Here is a 17,826-nt window from a genome sequence, read left to right as displayed (position 1 = left end):
AGTGTTTGGTAAACTTTTTTGTAAAAGTGCTTTTAGAAAAAAAAAGCAGTCTAATAGTAGGTCTTTTCATTAAAGGAGGACTGTAACTCCGTGTGCTTTGAAAAAAAAGCCAGTTTTCCAAAGCTGCAAATAGCAGCTTCAGCTTTTTCCTTTGATTTCAGCTTATTCTCACAACAGCTTCCAAAATAAGTTTTTTTTTTTTTTTCAGTTTACCAAACCCCTAAAACTCTCATAACTTTTTTTCACGGATGCTTTTTTTTTTTTTTTTTTTTTTTTAAGCACCTCACTCCCAAATCCCAAACCTGGCTTAATGTAGAATCGCTTGCGAAGGGTTTTTACATTCCCTTAACGCGCAAGCAAAACCGCGCGCAAAAACTCAACAGTCTCATTCTGTACAAACTAGAAACGAGAAATGACTTGGATAATTTACTGTCAAAAAACATAACGCTAGTACAAAAGAAAAAATGGTTTCCAAAGGTTGAGATTGGATCATTTCCTAACCACTTCTCTCTTAACAAGGGCTAAGCTTTCAAGACGAGGGAACCATCTCATTAAAATCACGTCCAACGACTGCGGAGTCTACTACCAGACGTGCCAAGAACTCCACAAAAATGTACACCACCTCCTCATGTATTGCTTTCGGCGATGACCAGAGATCAGTGCTTCAATGCCTGAAAAAATTCGTCGTTAGCAAGCCTAATTCATAGAAATATGATGTAAAATTAGTTCACCCCCTCTACAATAGTTACGACTGCCAAAAAGCTCGGTGAAACGTGGAAAGGAAGAAGATATAGCACGATTTAGTTCATAGTTGCCACAACAACCTAGTTCCTGATACACCGGCAGTCACAGGACTAACTGTAATGAAATAATCTAGCTTTGATTTAGTTTCAACCGCGGAATAGGTTTAAACAAATTTGCAGTTCATATCGAAACAATCTAAATATTTTGACTAACAGATGGTAAGGTCCTAAAGGGAAGATCTTCAGACGAAGAAACATGCTTTAACATTGCATCAACGAAAGCGAGTGTTTAGAAGTTATACCTGAGAAGCCATAACCCATGTTCTATCTATCCAATCCTGGCGTGGCCTCAAATCAGAGTGCTGAAGCAGCAGTTCGTCGTCTGTACCCTTGAAGTAAACTTTGTACCTTCGGCCGTGAAGGACCTTGCGTATGACACCTTCCCACCAGCCATCATTATAGAAGGCATCAACCTCTTCCGTCAGACTGAAATTTCCAGCCACAACAACTTTTGGAGGACGAGGCCTTACCTGCTTTGCGTCGACCTCTTCCGTCAACAACTCTCTGTTATCATCTGTTTTTATTGCCTTGTATCGAACGAGAAACTTGTCCTTTTCCATTACTTTGACAACATTTGCAGCAAACCAAGCACCTTGAAATCCATCTTCGTCAGTGCAAACCTCAACCGCTGTTCCTTCGATCAATTCCTCTTTCGTCGGAATCTTTGGTTCTTTGGCATCTGAGACATCCTGCAGCACATTGGGAAAAAGCATGTACTAGGAAGATGTCACTACAAATTGTACTGGGATTAAGAAATCATCCTAGATCATTGGAAAAAGAACATAAAAACAAAGATTCTCAAAACCCTAACCGGCAACAATCAAACACCAAGAAGATGTTACTTACGCCTTGTTGAAGAGGTGGGATCCAGGACCCCTTGACCCACTCCCGGTGAAGGCGTAGCTCCTCCGGCTCGAACTCAAACTTCTCCTTGGCGAACCGGAAGTAAACCCCGAACGTGTTGTTGTCCACCAAAACGTCAGTGACCACGACGCCCTCCCACCACCCGCCGCAAAAGAAGGCGTCAACCACGTCGCCTAATTTGAACCGGTAGTCGCTCTCCCGAGGCGGCGGCGGACGGAGGAGCACAGCGTCGACCTCTTCCCTCAAGGCTGCATCGCCACCCTTGTGGCCGGCGCCGATCTTGCGATCGATCCGAGCCTTCGCTCTGTTGTATTCGACTTTGAATTTCGATTTGGTTCTCGACTTGGCGACGATTTTCGCCGGGAATGTGGTGCCGCGCATGTTGTGGATTGGGGATGTGACCTCCACCTCGTCGCCTACCTCGAAGTGGGCGTCCGCCATGGCCGTCGCCTGTAAAGCTCTCTGTCTTTGTCTACTGGAGGGCTTTTAGGGCCTTTTGCCTCGAGGGTTTCGAGCCTTCGATCACTGTGGCGGGAGATGAAGTTGAAGAAGCGCCAAGACGGGGATTCGTTGGACGAAAATACCCTTACTTCAACCGCTGGAGGGGGTTCCATCTTCGCTAAAATTTTCACTTTTTTTTCCTATTTTCTTTTGTCCAGTTGTGGGCCGGCGCATGTTAGTTTGGGCTCTGGCAGCCCATTGACCCCGCTTCGAAGGGTGAATCACTCTAATGAAGGATCTTATGTAGACTTATTTGAACTTGATCCAAATTGCATGTGAATATTTTCAATTTGTATTTCAATGATTTAAACTAGACTTAATAATTTCTTGCACGACTCGTTAATTTGACATGAAATGATATAAATATAACAGGTTTTGAATCAACATGTTAACTAATTGGGTGACCCGTTAATATAATGGATCAGAGCGGATCTAGAAAAGAGAGTGTTTAAAATCAAGACACAGTAGGTTGAAGAAAGAGACCGTAACCACTAGGACAATACACCCAAAAAAAATAAAGCTATCAAATGATCAACGTGACATAGAATGCAATGCAACATCTGCAATATGAAACAATCGTTGGACATGGGCACCCAGCTACTGCCATCAAGTTTTGCACCATACAACCCTACTGCCAAACTAATTGCAGATAAATTCAATCTAAGTTAAGTAGCAACTTCTTCTACCTAGAGCTTTTGCCGCCTTTCCTCGAGTAATTTAGGCCGTCTCCAATCAAGAGCTGGGCAGAGGGCTTGTTTTAACCCTCTGGTCCTCCAAGAAATTAATATTTTAATGAACAGTGCATGACTATATTTTCCTCCGTCTCCAACCGAGGGCCAAAGGGCCATAGGGCTTGTTTTAGCCCTATCACAAAAAATTGTCTCCAAACGAGGACCAAACATTTTGTTTAATGTTGTTTCATGTTACTTAATTTAATTTAATGTTGTATAATGGCTTAGGAAGTTATAGGAAAAAAAAATAGAATTTCAAAAAAATATGAAACAAATTTTGTAAAATAGAAGTTATAGGAAAAAAAATAGAATGAAGTGAGATAGTAGGGAATGGTGAAAATTATGTGAGAAATGGTGTAGGAATGACTTAGGTATTTATAAGAAAAAAAAGTTTAAATTCATTAAAAAAATTGAATACAACAACTAGTCAGCTAGCCGTTGGATTCAAATTTTTGTTTAAGTATTCATGTCGGTTATAGGATTGCTGCAATTTATGGCCCCTTTGGCCCTTTCAGATTCCGTGGGACCCACGAGCCCTCTGGCCTAGCCCTCAGTTGGAGACGGTTTTCGGGCAATTTTCGGCCCTCTGGACCCTTTGGTTAGAGATGGCCTTATATCCTAGTTTTTCTATACCATGCCAATTAGGCATCTGTCTGCCCAAAAACGTATAACATTTCTTCCCCTTATAAGTTACACACTGGCAAACAAGTCCTTGAGAGAGTAACATGAGACATTGAGGAAGGGCATCCTATAAGAACAGTATCAAAAGATACACTCTTCAGATTACCATGGAACCTAATCAGAAGATTCGCTTTCAAGAGCTGGAATTCTGTGGAAACGTGCAAAATATCGAGAGTAGGACGACACATCAACGTTATTTGACGCCGCCGATCTCTTCTGCCTTGCCGAAAACCACTTACCAGAAAGTGAATCGTATAAGTCACCCAAGTCCATCAAATATAAGCACTTACTTGGCAGGTAAACCTGTAACAGATAGCAGAGACAGCTTTCTCAGGGTCTGGAAATAAAAGGGAATAAAGATACATGCATCGAAACCTAGCTTTAATAAACCCTGAACGTAAAGTCCATAAAACTATTACGTTCATGCATGTTTTATTTCATGGTTTTGTGAAATGATCAAAATAATATAGTTCGTCAGGGTCTCATAAAACTTTACGTCCATGCATGTAAGAAACCCTGAACGTAAAGTTGATAAAACTGTTACATGGAACAGGTGCTGTAGACATTTCTGACTGAAATGATCAAAATCTGCATACGCAGACACTAATTCTTGTTCGTAGCCTAGCTCTCCCCGCCAAAGTTTCAAGCTCTCACAGGTACGCCTAGGGGAGAGCAGACTGAGGCACCGAGCAGTGTGCTGGAGTGTTTGCACCTAAAATGTGCACCATTTTACTTATTTGGGCTATTCGGGTAAAATATGGCATTTGGAGGATTAATGTGCAAGAGGGCTAACTTTGAAGATATTTGGCTGCATCAAGTGGGATAGTTTGACACCAAAATAATGTGTTTTCCATTTGTTTGCGGTGGTGGAGGTGTGCCAAGAGCTTTGTTTAATCAAGACAAATGCATGCTTTTTCATCACAAGTGGATGGGAAGACACTCAAACAAACAATCAATCAATCAACTCTACTCAAATCAGCAGTATTGATCCCTTGTAGTTTTATCTTTAGCCAAGCGCCCTTTACTTTCCTTGTTTATTAGCTCTGCTGCTCACTCAGCAGTATTGATCTCCCTTGTAGTTTTATTTACAACCTTCAAAGCCATTCCCCAAACCATCAGAAATTACCACAAGACTATAGCAACTTGCTTGATCCCTCGGAAACAAGCTCGAACCTTGTATTTAGCATCCCTTTGTACTTAAAATGCTTTGTACTTTAAATAAATACATTTATGTACAACTCATTTCCAGTCATTTAGTTTACAAGCAATCTACAATACCAATCATTTACTTTCTTCTATCATTTACACTTCCAGCAACCTTGTCATTTACATATTGTTACATTTCTCCACATAAGTAAAGTCCTTATCTTTAAGGCAAAAAAAAAAACCTTGATTCGAGCCACTCTCACTCAATGACATAATCTCTTAGTTAGAAGTCGAACTCAAGCGTAATCTCAATAATTCAAATCCCGTCCACTAACGATATCTAGTAGTGGCACGCTCGCATCCGTCAATTTCATGTTCGAGTAAATTCTCAGCATGCCCACGACGGCCATGACGAATTTAGGGAGTGAACAACACGTTAACATAAATAGTTAGAAACTAAACGAGACAACGTGTGTTTTGTTAGCTCGTTACAAATAAACGACATGTCGTTAAGTGTGGAGGTGAAGTGCTCGCTCAGCTAAACCGCTTATCAATACAGTTGAGAAACTCTCTCTCATATCTCTAATGGCGACGACGCTTCGGTGCCCGCAAGCAGCGGTACCGCTTCCGTGGAGGGGGAGAAGGCCCAACGGCGGCAGAGGCCCCCGCCACTGCCAGGTGCCGAACATCCAGGCGTTCCGGCGCAGCGACATAGGAAGTTTCGCGAAGGACGCGTGGCGGAGCGCCAACGACGGATTCGAGCGGTTCCTTTTCGAGGCGAAGAAGACCGCCGAGCGCCTCGACCGTCAGTACGCCCTCTCCCGCCGCTTTGACACAATCGCTCGCTCCGCCGTCGATCGCGCCAGAGAAATCGACAGAGAACTCGAGATTGGAACGCGCTGGCGCGCCTTCAGCGTGGATTTCAGCAGAAATTGGCCTAGGGTTTGTTATTCTCTCGCTCTTACTCTTCTGCTTTCAGTATGCATGTACGCGACATGTTGTTATGTTTGCTGAATTTTCTGGTTTGTTTCGGTGTTTGGCAACCGTGCAGTACAGGAAGCAGCTTTCTGAATTCATGGAGGCCCCATTGGGAAGAAGCCTTGCGGTAAGCGTATGAGCTCACATTCCGAAATTATGCAAAGATTTTGTCTTGTCTTGTTAATCATTTCGTTTTCGACTAATTCGCATTTTTGTTTCATTATTTTGAATGATTTTGAAGACAATTTTCTTCCTGTGGTTTGCATTATCCGGATGGCTTTTTCGGATATTGATTTTCGCTACTTGGGTTCTGCCGTTTGCTGCTCCTCTTCTCATCGGAGCGGTTGCCAACAGCCTTGTTATTAAGGTATTACTAGTTGCATATGTTTGTTGTGTTAATGTTAGCGATCTGCTAGTCTTCAACTAAATTGAGTGCGTTGTATGGAACACAATCAATTGGATCGCTATTCGGATGGCTAAGTGTGTTTGTTGTGCGAAATTTGGACAGGGCGCTTGTCCGGCTTGTAAGAGGCAATTTGTTGGTTACAAGAACCAAGTAATCCGTTGTGGAGGCTGTGGAAACACCGTGTGGCAGCCAAAATCAGACTTCTTTTCAAGAGACGGTAGAGGAGGCCCTTCTTCGTCGTCAAAGTCAGAGCCGGAGATTATTGATGTTGAATTTGAGGAGAAATGAAGAGAAACCCAAGATGTGGGGGAAGATCGCGTATGGTAAGACTTTTAGATTACATACATAGAGTAATGAGAAGGCATACAAGCTTTTACCTTGCATTTACTTCGATATAAAGTCTTGTTCTTTGCTTTCGTGTCTGTAAATTGTGCCTCCTGTATTTTTCTCTACTAGGAAGATCGCGTACTCTCGATCGTTGCATATGTTTCTTGTGAGAATTGTGCAATCATGCCGTTTTGGTGATCGATCAGCTATTTTGGTGCTTCTGTTAGCTCTAATCTAGAGAACGGATAAATTGTCGCGTTTTTACAAGAAATCTCCCTTTGTGTCGGAGACTCTAGCTTGTATCATCATCTGAATTTTGTGAAGAATGTCTCGTTTGATGGACCAATCTTAAGAGCAATACGAATGACATAATGCAAGCGCCGGCATCACACGATGAGTTTGAATATTTAGAAACTATATAGCTTTTGCAGGTTTGGTAAAGATCCAACTACGCATCTGTAAGAGATTAGAAATGCTTGATGTCCAGACCAAAGTTTGCTTTTCGTCTTTAAACAAGGGCTTGATATCTCCGTTGTTGCTCCTTCTGCAAATCCGACCAATACGAGTGTTTTCAGTAGTAAACTTGTTTACTACTGGAAAGACAAAATTCGGCAATCTTGATGCTAACCAAGGGAATACAAAAAGACGGTACTGATACTGATATCGCGTTACAAAAATACGGTTGCAGAAGGCCAAAACCACGCAATTGCTTTAAACCTATACATGAACCATAACCGGTATTCTGCCGCAGAAAGGCTTAAAGCCCGCAGATGTCCAATAACGATATGATAGCGATACAATCTCTTTTTCTTTTTCTTCGTTGCAGACAACGCCAAGACAGGCAGGTCATTCATTTCGGATAGAAACGTACTTGTCACCGAGCGCCGGAGATTTTATAATTTCATTCATAAGGTTCTTGAACTTAAGGCTGCAATCTCCGCCACTGCAGGATAACAACATATAACAAAAGCATTACAAGGTTCATTCAACGTCATAAGTTCAAAACAAACCCATACGCAAAGAGCAAGGAAAGGAGAACAAACATGAATTTTGTTATGGACTAGAATATAAAGCAAGGGCGAAACCTTATACGGTGCAAGGACGCAATAGCTCTCAGGGCGCTGCGAATCATGTCTTCATTGCGGTCTACTTCTTGCTTGACAGCATCTTGCTTTGGCTTAAAGTTGATAGTTTTTTGGAGAGGATCCACCAACGAGTCCAGCACTGAAGGATAGAAATATTTAGATTGCAAATAAACTGCAGAACTTCTGAATCTCAGGGAAGAAAAATCGATGAATTAACCGACCTGCCAGTACCGCAGATGGACACTTGTCCGCAAGCTTTGAGAGGATAAGATGGCAAGGCATCTTAACATCATAATGATCTGGAAAAGCAAATCCAATTCAGTTTAAAAGGCAATAAATTTAACGATTCATCTTCAAAAATGCATGAACAAAAACGAAACTCACCATCCAGACCAGATCTAAGATGTGGAACAATAAAAGACGAAGGGTTCACTTGATCAAGACAGCTATCCAGCAATGTGTCCACACATTCAAATGCAGCCTTCCTTAACTCAAGCCCATCATCTACAATGTGCTTAAAAGGGCCGAGATCAACTGTCCTGATCAACTCTTTCTGCATCCAGGATTTTCAAGCAAAATAAGAGACCAACCCATGGCTAACACAAGGTTAAACAAATGAATGAATGATAGATGGTGCTGTTACATATAAGATGGAGCATCCATGATCGACTGATGCAAACCAAATGACAGCAGAAGAAAAGGAACTCGGACTTCTACGCAAGACAGATAATAATGCTAGAAATGTAGTAATACCATGGATGTCCTATATTCTGCAAAGGCAGTCTATCAACCACATAACACAGGGACAAAGTTCAGAACACTCAACCAACCTTGATGACAGTTTGATCATAAAGAAGCGGCAACAACTCTGGCAGGAGCCCCTTGATCAGATTTGGCTTATTGTGGGCAAATGTACTTAAAACCAACACAGCCGCACGCCTCACATGCTGCATTAGGCCATACCAAATCAGTCACCACAAAGTCTAAAAGTCCAAACCAACCAAGAACATAACAGCCAACACAATACTGAAAACAGCAACAATCAAGGGAAATGAAAAAACTAAAAGATGGTTTAAAACCCAAGCACTTTATTTAGCATATCAAGCATCAGAAATCTAAGACTTACCCGGTCATGATCCTTAATAAGCATCAGGAATGATGAGATTTCAGGGTATAAGACCTCATCTATCCTCTCCGGCCTCTCAACTATCGAATATTTAACTGCAATGACAACAGTAGCTCTTGTGAAAGCAGCTGGACTGGTTGTTCGTTCCTATAGAAACTTAGGATTAGAAACCATAGATATGAAACTCCAGCTCATCAAATATTTTAATCATAAAGATTATGCAGAGGGCACAGGGTCATTTGATCAAATACCTTAAGTGCAGGAACAAGTTTTGTGGGTTCGATAAGTGCAATTTTACCGAGACACTCAGCTACTACGTTGCGAACACCCTCTTCCTCGCTTTCACAGTGATTAAAAAGTAAATTAAGTATCTTCTCAACACTGGAATCCAGAAACTCTGCTTTATCTACAGACTGCCTTACTATGACCTGTAAAATGGATGAATACAAACTTAAATACGACAAAACAGACAATACAGTAACAAAATCAGGCTTTAAAGTTCAGAAGAATGCACCTCCTTCAGAGAATGAAGCAAGAGATACTGTTTTTTCTGCTGATTGTCAATCTGGTCCAAAATAAAAGGCAAATACTTGAGTAGGTTACCAACAGCAATATTGCCAAGAGCATAGGAGGCGGCAGATTTGATCTCTTCGAAAGGAGATTGAAAGGACTCAATGACAATATTCTCTATATGGTCGTGGGAGCCTAGATCTTTCCGCCTCCCAATCTCCCCGAGACACAGCAAAGCAAGGTGCTGCTTAGCCTATATCATAAGAAAAAGAAAGCAATTATACTGTGGGCTCAAAAATAATTATAGTAATAAATAATAATAAATCAACTAAATCCCATCATTCTACCCCAAACCACCGCCATATTTACAAGGATCTCTACAATCAATCACCAAAGATGACCGAATACTAATAAATTGTCTAAAATCTATTAGTTTACCTCAACTTTACAATGACATTTTGCTTACAACCACCAAATCACCGTCATCTGTGAATATAACCTTAACTGAATAAATTTCCTCTTTTTTTCCCGAATAGGACTTACTGAATTTGTAGTGCTGTCATCTTTGAGAATTTCAGTGAGCATTTTCACAGTAGATGAACATTGCTGGTCACCAGCAGCAAGGCAAAGGACGGCCACACATTGAGCTATTGAATACAAAGCTTGCTTTGCAACCCCACCCGACTGAGGAGAGGGCTTAGCACTCAAAAGAAGAGAGTCTAGTAAGGCATCAAAACTTGTATTTGCAGAATACACCAAGGAAGCAAAAAAGTTTTGCAATGCCTGCATAATTCAGCGAAGAATGTTTTCAAACATGTGCAAAGTTTCTATATCATAACACCAGATAGAATTTTTTTTACCAAAAGGGCTTGCCCCTGCAGCAATGAGCTTCTAATTAACGTTAGTGCTTGCAGAAGAACTTTGCTTCTAACAGCCAAACCAACAACTGGGCTTGACCTGTCCGCCATCAAGGTGCAGCAGAGTTCCAGGGCAAGGGCCGTCATGTGCAAGTCCGAATCACTGTAAAGGGGTAATGAAACTAGGGTTCAGAAACTAAATCACCCAGCTAATGATCACATGATATTATAAAAAGAACAAAAAGAAACAAAATGGTGAAGTAGCAACAGAACCTTATCAGTGTAGCAAGTTCTACAATAATAACTTCATAAGCTGCTGCACCAATTTTGTCGCCGTAAGCAACAATTAGGGAGTTCAAGGTCCCTAATGTTGCCTGTCTTAAAGGCCGATTAGCCTGATTTCCACAATAGCACAAAATGTCAGAAAAAATTCCATACACCTTTGGGGGGTTCTAAAGCAAATGTCATAAAAATTATTTGTAAAAAGATTATCAATTCAACATCAAATTAAACAAATTACCGCACCTTTCTTAAGAATGCAGTCAATTCTGCAATCACTTGCTCCAACACACAAGATAGATCTATTTTCAGTGGAGAAGCAGCAATGACAGCAAATGCCTGGAAGAAAAGCACTTACGACCTTAATAACTAAACACAAACATTGAAATATAGGACCCCGTATGTATGTCTTGAGAGAAGAAAGCCTGAAAATGAACATGCACATAATCACAAAAGTGAGCAAACAAATTACCTTCACTGCTGTAAGTCGAGTAATCTCATTTCCCATTCGATCAACAAGAACAGGAAGACATACAGGTAATCCAGCATCAAGGTTATCACCAAATGTTGACACAACTAGACCCATGCAAGATATAGCACATTCCTTGACCTCCTGAATAAGAACAGACATAAGCAACAATATAGACAAAAACATTTAAGATGAATTATTTGTAAAGTACAATCCACGAGAAATTATACTGACTTGATCTTGATCTTGGTTTGTCAAGCGTGACATTATGGCATTATATATTGGATGAACATAAGGTTTGAAGTCAAAACCAATTCCCTACATGAAAAATCCAAATAATATAAGCAGAGTGGTTTGACAATGCATCAAGCCTCCTAAGGGTGCCAATTAATTCACCTCAATATTTGGGCGAACAACACGGACAAGTTCCCCACACACTCTTAATGCCTCAGCTGTGACTTTGTAATAACGCTCCCCCACAGCAGATAAAACAGGACTAGAAAGAGCCTGCAATAATATCAGTTTATAAATGATAATGTCACCATACCTACACAAAGTGCACCTTGTGGTCTATTTCTCACTATCATAATGTATCATATCAGCATATTCATAGCATATCATAATTGTAAGAATTACTGTACTTACCTTGATGTACGAATTACTGTACTTACCTTGATGTAAGGATGGAAAACAGAAGGATTGTGTGATGCCAACACCAATCTTGTAAATATAAGAGCTTCAATCTTCAAATTGGAGGTAGAGGACTTATCCTAAAACAAAATTAAAGAGAACAAATATCAGCATTAGAGAAACTTATATTAAACTTTAGGGAGTAAGCTTCCAGTTTCAGAGAATAGGATACTTACATTTAATGCTTTTTCAATTCCAGGAATGAGTGAGCCAATGTGATCCGCCAGGCAATCTGGCAAGACCACCACAAGTTCTTTCAAAACGGAAAACGCGCCAACCTGTAAGTAGATAAATGTTATATAGTTCACTTCATAATATGACCATAATGAATCCATCCGAAAGGGGCATCAGAAATTCCTACCTTTGTCTTGATAGATTTCTCACGTAGCTGCCTATTTATAGATCTGATGATCTTTGGCACTTCTTGCTTCAGTAGCCATCTTGGACTGCAAAATATGCCAATAATTTAGCCATTATTACATCATATATTCTTGATAACCAGAAAAACCATGCAACTCAAGCAATGGGAAAAATGAAATAGAGAGCCCAAGGAGTTGCTGACAGGTCTCCCTAAAGTTGTGGAAGGAGTAAAATAAAGCAGTAATGAGAACTATACACAACCTTTTTAATAATCAATTCCCCAGTTAAGAATAAAAAATTTCTAAAATCATACTCATCCAAGAAAACACTAGAGAAGAGGTAAGAATGAAAACAAACTGCATGTGATTTGACAATAGGATAACACACAAGTATACAACTAAGTTACCTCTGTTCATTTATATCATTTTGTCCTTTAGTAACATTTCCAGTTTGCTGCAACAGTTCAATGAATGTATTGAAAACGTCCATCTGCAGAGATATAATATCAGACAACCAGCCCCATGAATCTCAAGGGAAAACTAACAGATGTTCATTCTGGCATACCTTGACATTTTCCTCCCTCTCTTTAAATCTGTCAATTAATTTTGGACAAGCCTGCAGAAAAGCAGAAACCCACATATTAATAATATCATGGAGAAAACCAAAATCATGCAAGCAACTACTTTTGTGTGAAAGAAAAATTAACATAATTGAGCTATTTCAAAGATACCTCCCCATACAGCTTTGAAAGCATCTCAGGACGAGATACAATTATTGCCGATAAGCATTTCGCTGCTGCTCTTCGAACTTTCCAGCTGACATCTTCATCATCTGTATATTCTGTCGCACTCCCACTACAACATAATAAAGAAGCCAGCATAAGTAGAAATTTTATTGTATAGCTGTTGCTCTGTGACTATGAATCAAATATAACCTCAAACACACATACTCATCTTCCTCCTCCTCGTGAGATTCATCATCAGTATCTTCCTCCATGTTATCAGTGAAGTTCGGGTCATAACTTAGATATTCCAAGTTAAGATGAAGAATTTCATCACAATAGGGGGAAATGTCCCTGGGGCACCTAAGCAGAAAACTCTCCAATGCCTGCAGTCAAAAGCATATATGAGTATAAACCAAATTTATAAATATAGTATAAATAAAATCAGTTTATTATGCACACACCTTTTATATAATCCTGGAAATAAAATGAAAAATACCAAAACAATAAAGAACCAATATACAGTACCTGCAAGCTGTATTCACGAAGCTCCTCATCATTCTCTGATGCACTTGTGCAGTAATTAATTAACACTGGGACAGTGTCAGCAAGATGGGGTCCAAAACGATATCCAACAGCACGACTGCACACAGTGATATAAACTAGTTACCAAAAGTAAGTTAACTCTAATACTAAAAGCAGATACTTGTATATCCATGGGAACAGTCGTGTACCCCAATTTTTGGCCATACATTGCTCCCCACTTGAAAGTGAATAACATCAGCCTCTATTACCTCAACTATAAACAGGGAAATGGAACCAAAGGCATTTCATTAAAACCCACAAAGCTCACCTTAAAGCACCAATCATCTGAATATTTGTACGAGTCATTTCTGATTTTGTGCCTTTATTTCTCAATTTCTGGACAACTTCAGCGGTTGCCTTTGCTAACAGATCATCTGACAAGCTCGAAGCAAGAGATGCTGAAGGCAAAACAATTTGTACGGTTTAATCAACAATTTTATTTATGGAACATAAAAATACAAAGCTGCATCTAACTTGTTAATACCAACTTCCACAAGAATGAACTATTGTAGCATGGTAGCACCAAATCAAACAGGTTTCTCAATACATGGTATTTTGTACATGTTTACTTGGAAAGGATGATTAGTTAAGCTTGGACAACTTTTAGATTTCAGAAATAAATAATAAGAACCCAAAATAGTATAAACAGACTAGTTGTGACTGGTCGCAACAGTCAATAGATTTTCCAAAGGGCCTTCAGATCTTCCAAAGAACTTGTACTTGTTTCAGGCAAAGCAAAATAAAGTTGAGGTAATCAAGGAAACGACCCTCTTGAACTAGTATTATAAGTATAAGGGAGTACAACAGAACCAGTGAATCTTACCAATGCATGACACAGTTTTCTTCCTCACGCTGGCCTGATTGTAGCTCAACTGAGACAAGAGAGCACTTAATAGCAGCTCATGGTCGGTTGCCATTAGATTGCCAAACTTATGAAGAACGTCACATAAGTTATCAAGACATTCACATTTTATCTCATGGTTCATTCCCTGGGATTACCGCACAACAAATCAGAAATTAAAACCAAAGTTGGCATCTGGGAATAGTAAAGCAAAAATGGCAAAACAGATGACAACAGATGAAATGAAAGATAGCATAGCAGGAATAATCCCTTTTTTATTGAATTAAACCCTAGTTTATGAGCCTTTATTCAAACGAGATTACAGATCAATTAACTAGAGGATATTAATCACTCATTTCCTTTCCCTTTCAGGTATTACCCCAATTTTCACTCTGTAATTCCATTTCTTCATAGGCATAGCCTGCAGAACCAATTCCCCTTCTACTAACACAGTTGCTAAAAAGAAAATAAAATACCAAGATAAACACACATCAATTCTTTGTGATAGTAAAACTGCAAAGTTATAAAACCTTATCATTGTTTAGACAGCCTTCACACTTTCCAAAGTGTGGCTACTTACAAATTTCAAATTTATCTAAGGTCACCATGGATGTGAATTTGTAGAATGCATGTGCAAATCATCAATCTCGTTAGTTACTTCATCTCCAAGTTAGTAGTGCAGAACTTATTAACTAATAGAAAGAGTAAGTACCCAAAAGGGAAAATTATCTATGATAAAGTAAAAAGTATGAGATCTATTAACTCACTGGATCAGTAATTCCTTTAACCAACTGTGGCAAAATAGATGATAGAATAGACTGCGCAAGAGACTGAGTAGAAATTTCAGCAATAATAGTCTTCAAAGCTATGCTTGCTATATCACGATGCTCCTTGTCCTTTAGCAATTTCTCACAAAGCTTATTTGTCATCTCCACAACTCGTGGCTCACTGACCCTCTTAACTAAGGGAACGAGACTGCAGTATCACATAAAAATAACAAACAAAGAATCAAATTAAATGTTGCATAAACCTTCTACTGCAGCATTTCTGTATCATAAAATTTTATTCCAGATATTCCAATTATAGACATTATACACCAAAACAAGATAAGACGTCAAAGAAAGATCATGACTAGTTTTTTATGATTACTAGGACACTTCAATTTGGAGACGTGAGTCAGACAATTGAGGACATGATACTTGAAAGCATCCGTGCCTGAAACTTCTTCAGACTTCCAGAACATTCTATTAATCAACCTACAAACTGTGCCAATATATCTAAAATTTAAACAAGTTTACTTTACTAGCAAAGAACTAAGAAAGCATTATAATTTTGTATGATTTTTATTACAATTCACCAACAACATTTAAATAACAACTACTTGCACAACAATGAATGGTGAACCGAATTAAAGGAAGCATGGTGTGTAACCAACAGATAAGAGCAAAAACAACTGTTTGTGTAATAGGTCATACCATTTCACAGCCAACCCTGATACATCACCAGCAACATCATCAAGTTGCTGTATAATAATACTTGTCAACTTTATCTCAAGATCAGAATCAGCTTTAAAATTATCCTTGTTTAATTCGTTCAGCAAATCAGAAGTAGCCATATATCTGAAATCCTTATCCTTGCCGGTCATCTGTAAAACAAACTCAAACAAGTCAAAACATACATAAACACGTACATCATAGCTGAAATAACGGGTAAGAATTCATCTTCCTTTCACCAACAAACATGCTCCCACAAACAAATTAGTGCATATCATGTAAACACAATCTTAAAAGTGACATACCTTCTCCAGTATACCGGTCATTGCTAAGTTCGCCATCTTGGCGATGCTATATGAAGGGGTGCTGTCCGCAGCGAACTTGAAAAATGTCACTGCCTACTTATATCCAAATCTAACAGGAAACCAAAATGAAATTTCAAAGATTATACAATAAAAAATTACAAAACCCAGTACACATTATATACAACACAAAAGAAATTAAACAAATACATCGTGCAACCCAAAAGAAAAGAAACCCTAGCTGCATAATCAGTAATCAATAACAGAAACAACTGAATCCATGATAAACACTAACCCTAGCGACATTGCCAAACTAAACGATATCGGTTAACAAAACTATGAACAATCTACAATATATCGTTCCTCAAACGCTTCTCGAATATTGTATCACAAACAAATAGAGGAAGAAAATGAAAACGAGAAAAAAAAAAAGAAAATTGAACAGGAGAAAATTGAAACGAGTTGAATCGCATGGGAAGAAAAACAAAAGACGAAAGCAAAGCTCACCGGCGGTTTTCGGCGGCCGGAGACGACGGAGCTCAGTGAGTCAGTGTGGTGGGTGGGTATTTTGGGCAGGGTGGAGGAGGGAGTGCGAGGAAACGGAGGGGTTTTGATATACTTGGACAATTAAAGCACTCGACTTGTATCCCGAGATCCGCAATCCCCTCTGTTAAGAGTATCAATCGCACTGAGTAAAGGAGAGACCACAATCTCAACTTTCTTCGTAATATCAATGCAGGTTGTCTTGCGGGTGAAGTTCAAGTGCCCCGCTTTGTTCACTACATTAATGAAAAGAGATGGCCTTTGTACGAGCTTATAATTAAGCTGTGATGTTTCTCATGTTAGGTTTGAAAAATCGCAGCAAGTGGAGTGGGTTGAGAGTCGAAAAAATGAGGATTCTTATATGTGCTTGTAAGTAATTTGAATACTTATCATATTGTTAAATAATTTTATAGTTGAACTTAAATTTTTTTCATCCTTTCACCTAGAATAATTTGGTATTAGGTGACAATTTTTGAAATGTATATGAACTTATACATACTTTTAAATTCGTCATATGAAATACAATTTTAAGCAATTTTTCTTATGATTTGTTTGAAATCATTAATTTCTCAACTCATTCTAAATTTGGTAAGTTTTTTTCTTTCTAAAAGAATGTTATTTTGTACAAAGATATATGTACTACAGTACTAGGGGTCAGTGATAAATTGGTTTTCAACTTTTGACTTTCTTTTTACAAGTTTTCTACTTATCTATTAGTACGAAAAAACTGTTACATTTTCATAAACTTATGGTGATTCAGTGAACTAGTAAAAAGTACGTTTGGCTTACTGACATGGTGTTTAACTAATTACAGGCTTTGAAAATACATGTTAACGCTCGAAATTGGGAGATTAACAAAAACCAATGTGGTCAGCCATTGATGGTATCTACGTCCCACGTGGATTAAAAAACTCACGTTACGGTCCAATACACAACAATGAATAGTATCCATGTCCATTCTATTCATAGACCCATGGGCCTTTTCCCGTTGAAGCTTAATGGGCCTTAAATCCAAAACCACATGCCCAACCCAAATAGAGATAAGGTTCGATTTCGCCGACTGTTTGTTTGATGTGGGGGACTAGTGAACGGTCTCGTGTCGTTAAGAGGCTCGAATAAGCGAAAACGACATCACACCGGACCAGACAGCGATCCACTGCGTCGCGCTCACAACTACGTAGCCTGAATCTCCCGCAATGCCGGCCTTTAATTTGAAATAAAAGGTCAAAATGGCGACACTTCAATGGGCAACTTTAATCGGACGGCCCAAACGCCATCGATCGTCAAACGGAGAAAAAATTTGAAAAGTAAAACTGGAGTAAAATTGGAACGGCAGCCTCGTAACGCTTCTGCCGTCTAAATAGGAAAGGATTCTCACCGGCTACGTTTCATCAAGTCCAGCGAGTTCACGTAAGAGAGTTGAAATTTGATCAAACGACTATAAATAAGAACTCTTAACGGTCCGGACAGTGGACTTGGTGGACTTATTGGAAGGAATCAGAGAGATCCCTTTCCGTCTAAATAAAGC

General features: G+C 39.3%; 3 protein-coding genes across 4 annotated transcripts; 1 reads left to right on the top strand and 2 right to left on the bottom strand.

The window, feature by feature from the left end:
• Positions 1–404: 404 nt before the first annotated feature.
• LOC126632885 (protein AGENET DOMAIN (AGD)-CONTAINING P1-like) lies at positions 405–2,273 on the bottom strand. Its single transcript, XM_050303419.1, has 3 exons — positions 1,650–2,273; positions 1,046–1,492; positions 405–671 (listed from the first exon to the last, which is right to left on the bottom strand). The coding sequence occupies exons 1-3, from the start codon at positions 2,106–2,108 to the stop codon at positions 657–659; spliced, it is 921 nt and encodes a 306-aa protein (XP_050159376.1). The 5' UTR covers positions 2,109–2,273; the 3' UTR covers positions 405–656.
• A 3,001-nt stretch (positions 2,274–5,274) lies between these two features.
• On the top strand, positions 5,275–6,783 carry LOC126619075 (uncharacterized). 2 transcript variants are annotated; one of them, XM_050287349.1, is made up of 5 exons: positions 5,275–5,668; positions 5,778–5,831; positions 5,946–6,071; positions 6,213–6,433; positions 6,567–6,783. In XM_050287349.1, the coding sequence occupies exons 1-4, from the start codon at positions 5,312–5,314 to the stop codon at positions 6,396–6,398; spliced, it is 723 nt and encodes a 240-aa protein (XP_050143306.1). In that variant the 5' UTR covers positions 5,275–5,311; the 3' UTR covers positions 6,399–6,433; positions 6,567–6,783. The 2 variants fall into 2 exon arrangements, with proteins under 2 accessions (XP_050143306.1, XP_050143298.1); XM_050287341.1 differs by having other exon boundaries at positions 6,213–6,783.
• A 290-nt stretch (positions 6,784–7,073) lies between these two features.
• Positions 7,074–16,552, bottom strand: LOC126619063 (cullin-associated NEDD8-dissociated protein 1-like). The gene is made up of 29 exons (XM_050287330.1): positions 16,263–16,552; positions 15,759–15,867; positions 15,436–15,605; positions 14,728–14,935; positions 13,943–14,108; positions 13,388–13,517; positions 13,063–13,177; positions 12,763–12,920; positions 12,544–12,667; positions 12,378–12,428; positions 12,220–12,302; positions 11,815–11,899; positions 11,630–11,731; positions 11,435–11,533; positions 11,160–11,270; positions 10,998–11,081; positions 10,767–10,907; positions 10,541–10,633; positions 10,289–10,410; positions 10,019–10,178; positions 9,702–9,941; positions 9,163–9,411; positions 8,900–9,076; positions 8,649–8,795; positions 8,353–8,469; positions 7,907–8,075; positions 7,744–7,821; positions 7,523–7,661; positions 7,074–7,380 (listed from the first exon to the last, which is right to left on the bottom strand). The coding sequence occupies exons 2-29, from the start codon at positions 15,792–15,794 to the stop codon at positions 7,284–7,286; spliced, it is 3,651 nt and encodes a 1,216-aa protein (XP_050143287.1). The 5' UTR covers positions 15,795–15,867; positions 16,263–16,552; the 3' UTR covers positions 7,074–7,283.
• Positions 16,553–17,826: the final 1,274 nt, after the last annotated feature.

The sequence above is a fragment of the Malus sylvestris genome, chromosome 1, assembly GCF_916048215.2.
Source record: "Malus sylvestris chromosome 1, drMalSylv7.2, whole genome shotgun sequence".
In the NCBI taxonomy this organism is placed as follows: domain Eukaryota; kingdom Viridiplantae; phylum Streptophyta; class Magnoliopsida; order Rosales; family Rosaceae; genus Malus; species Malus sylvestris.
This window is presented reverse-complemented; position numbering and strand designations above follow the sequence as displayed.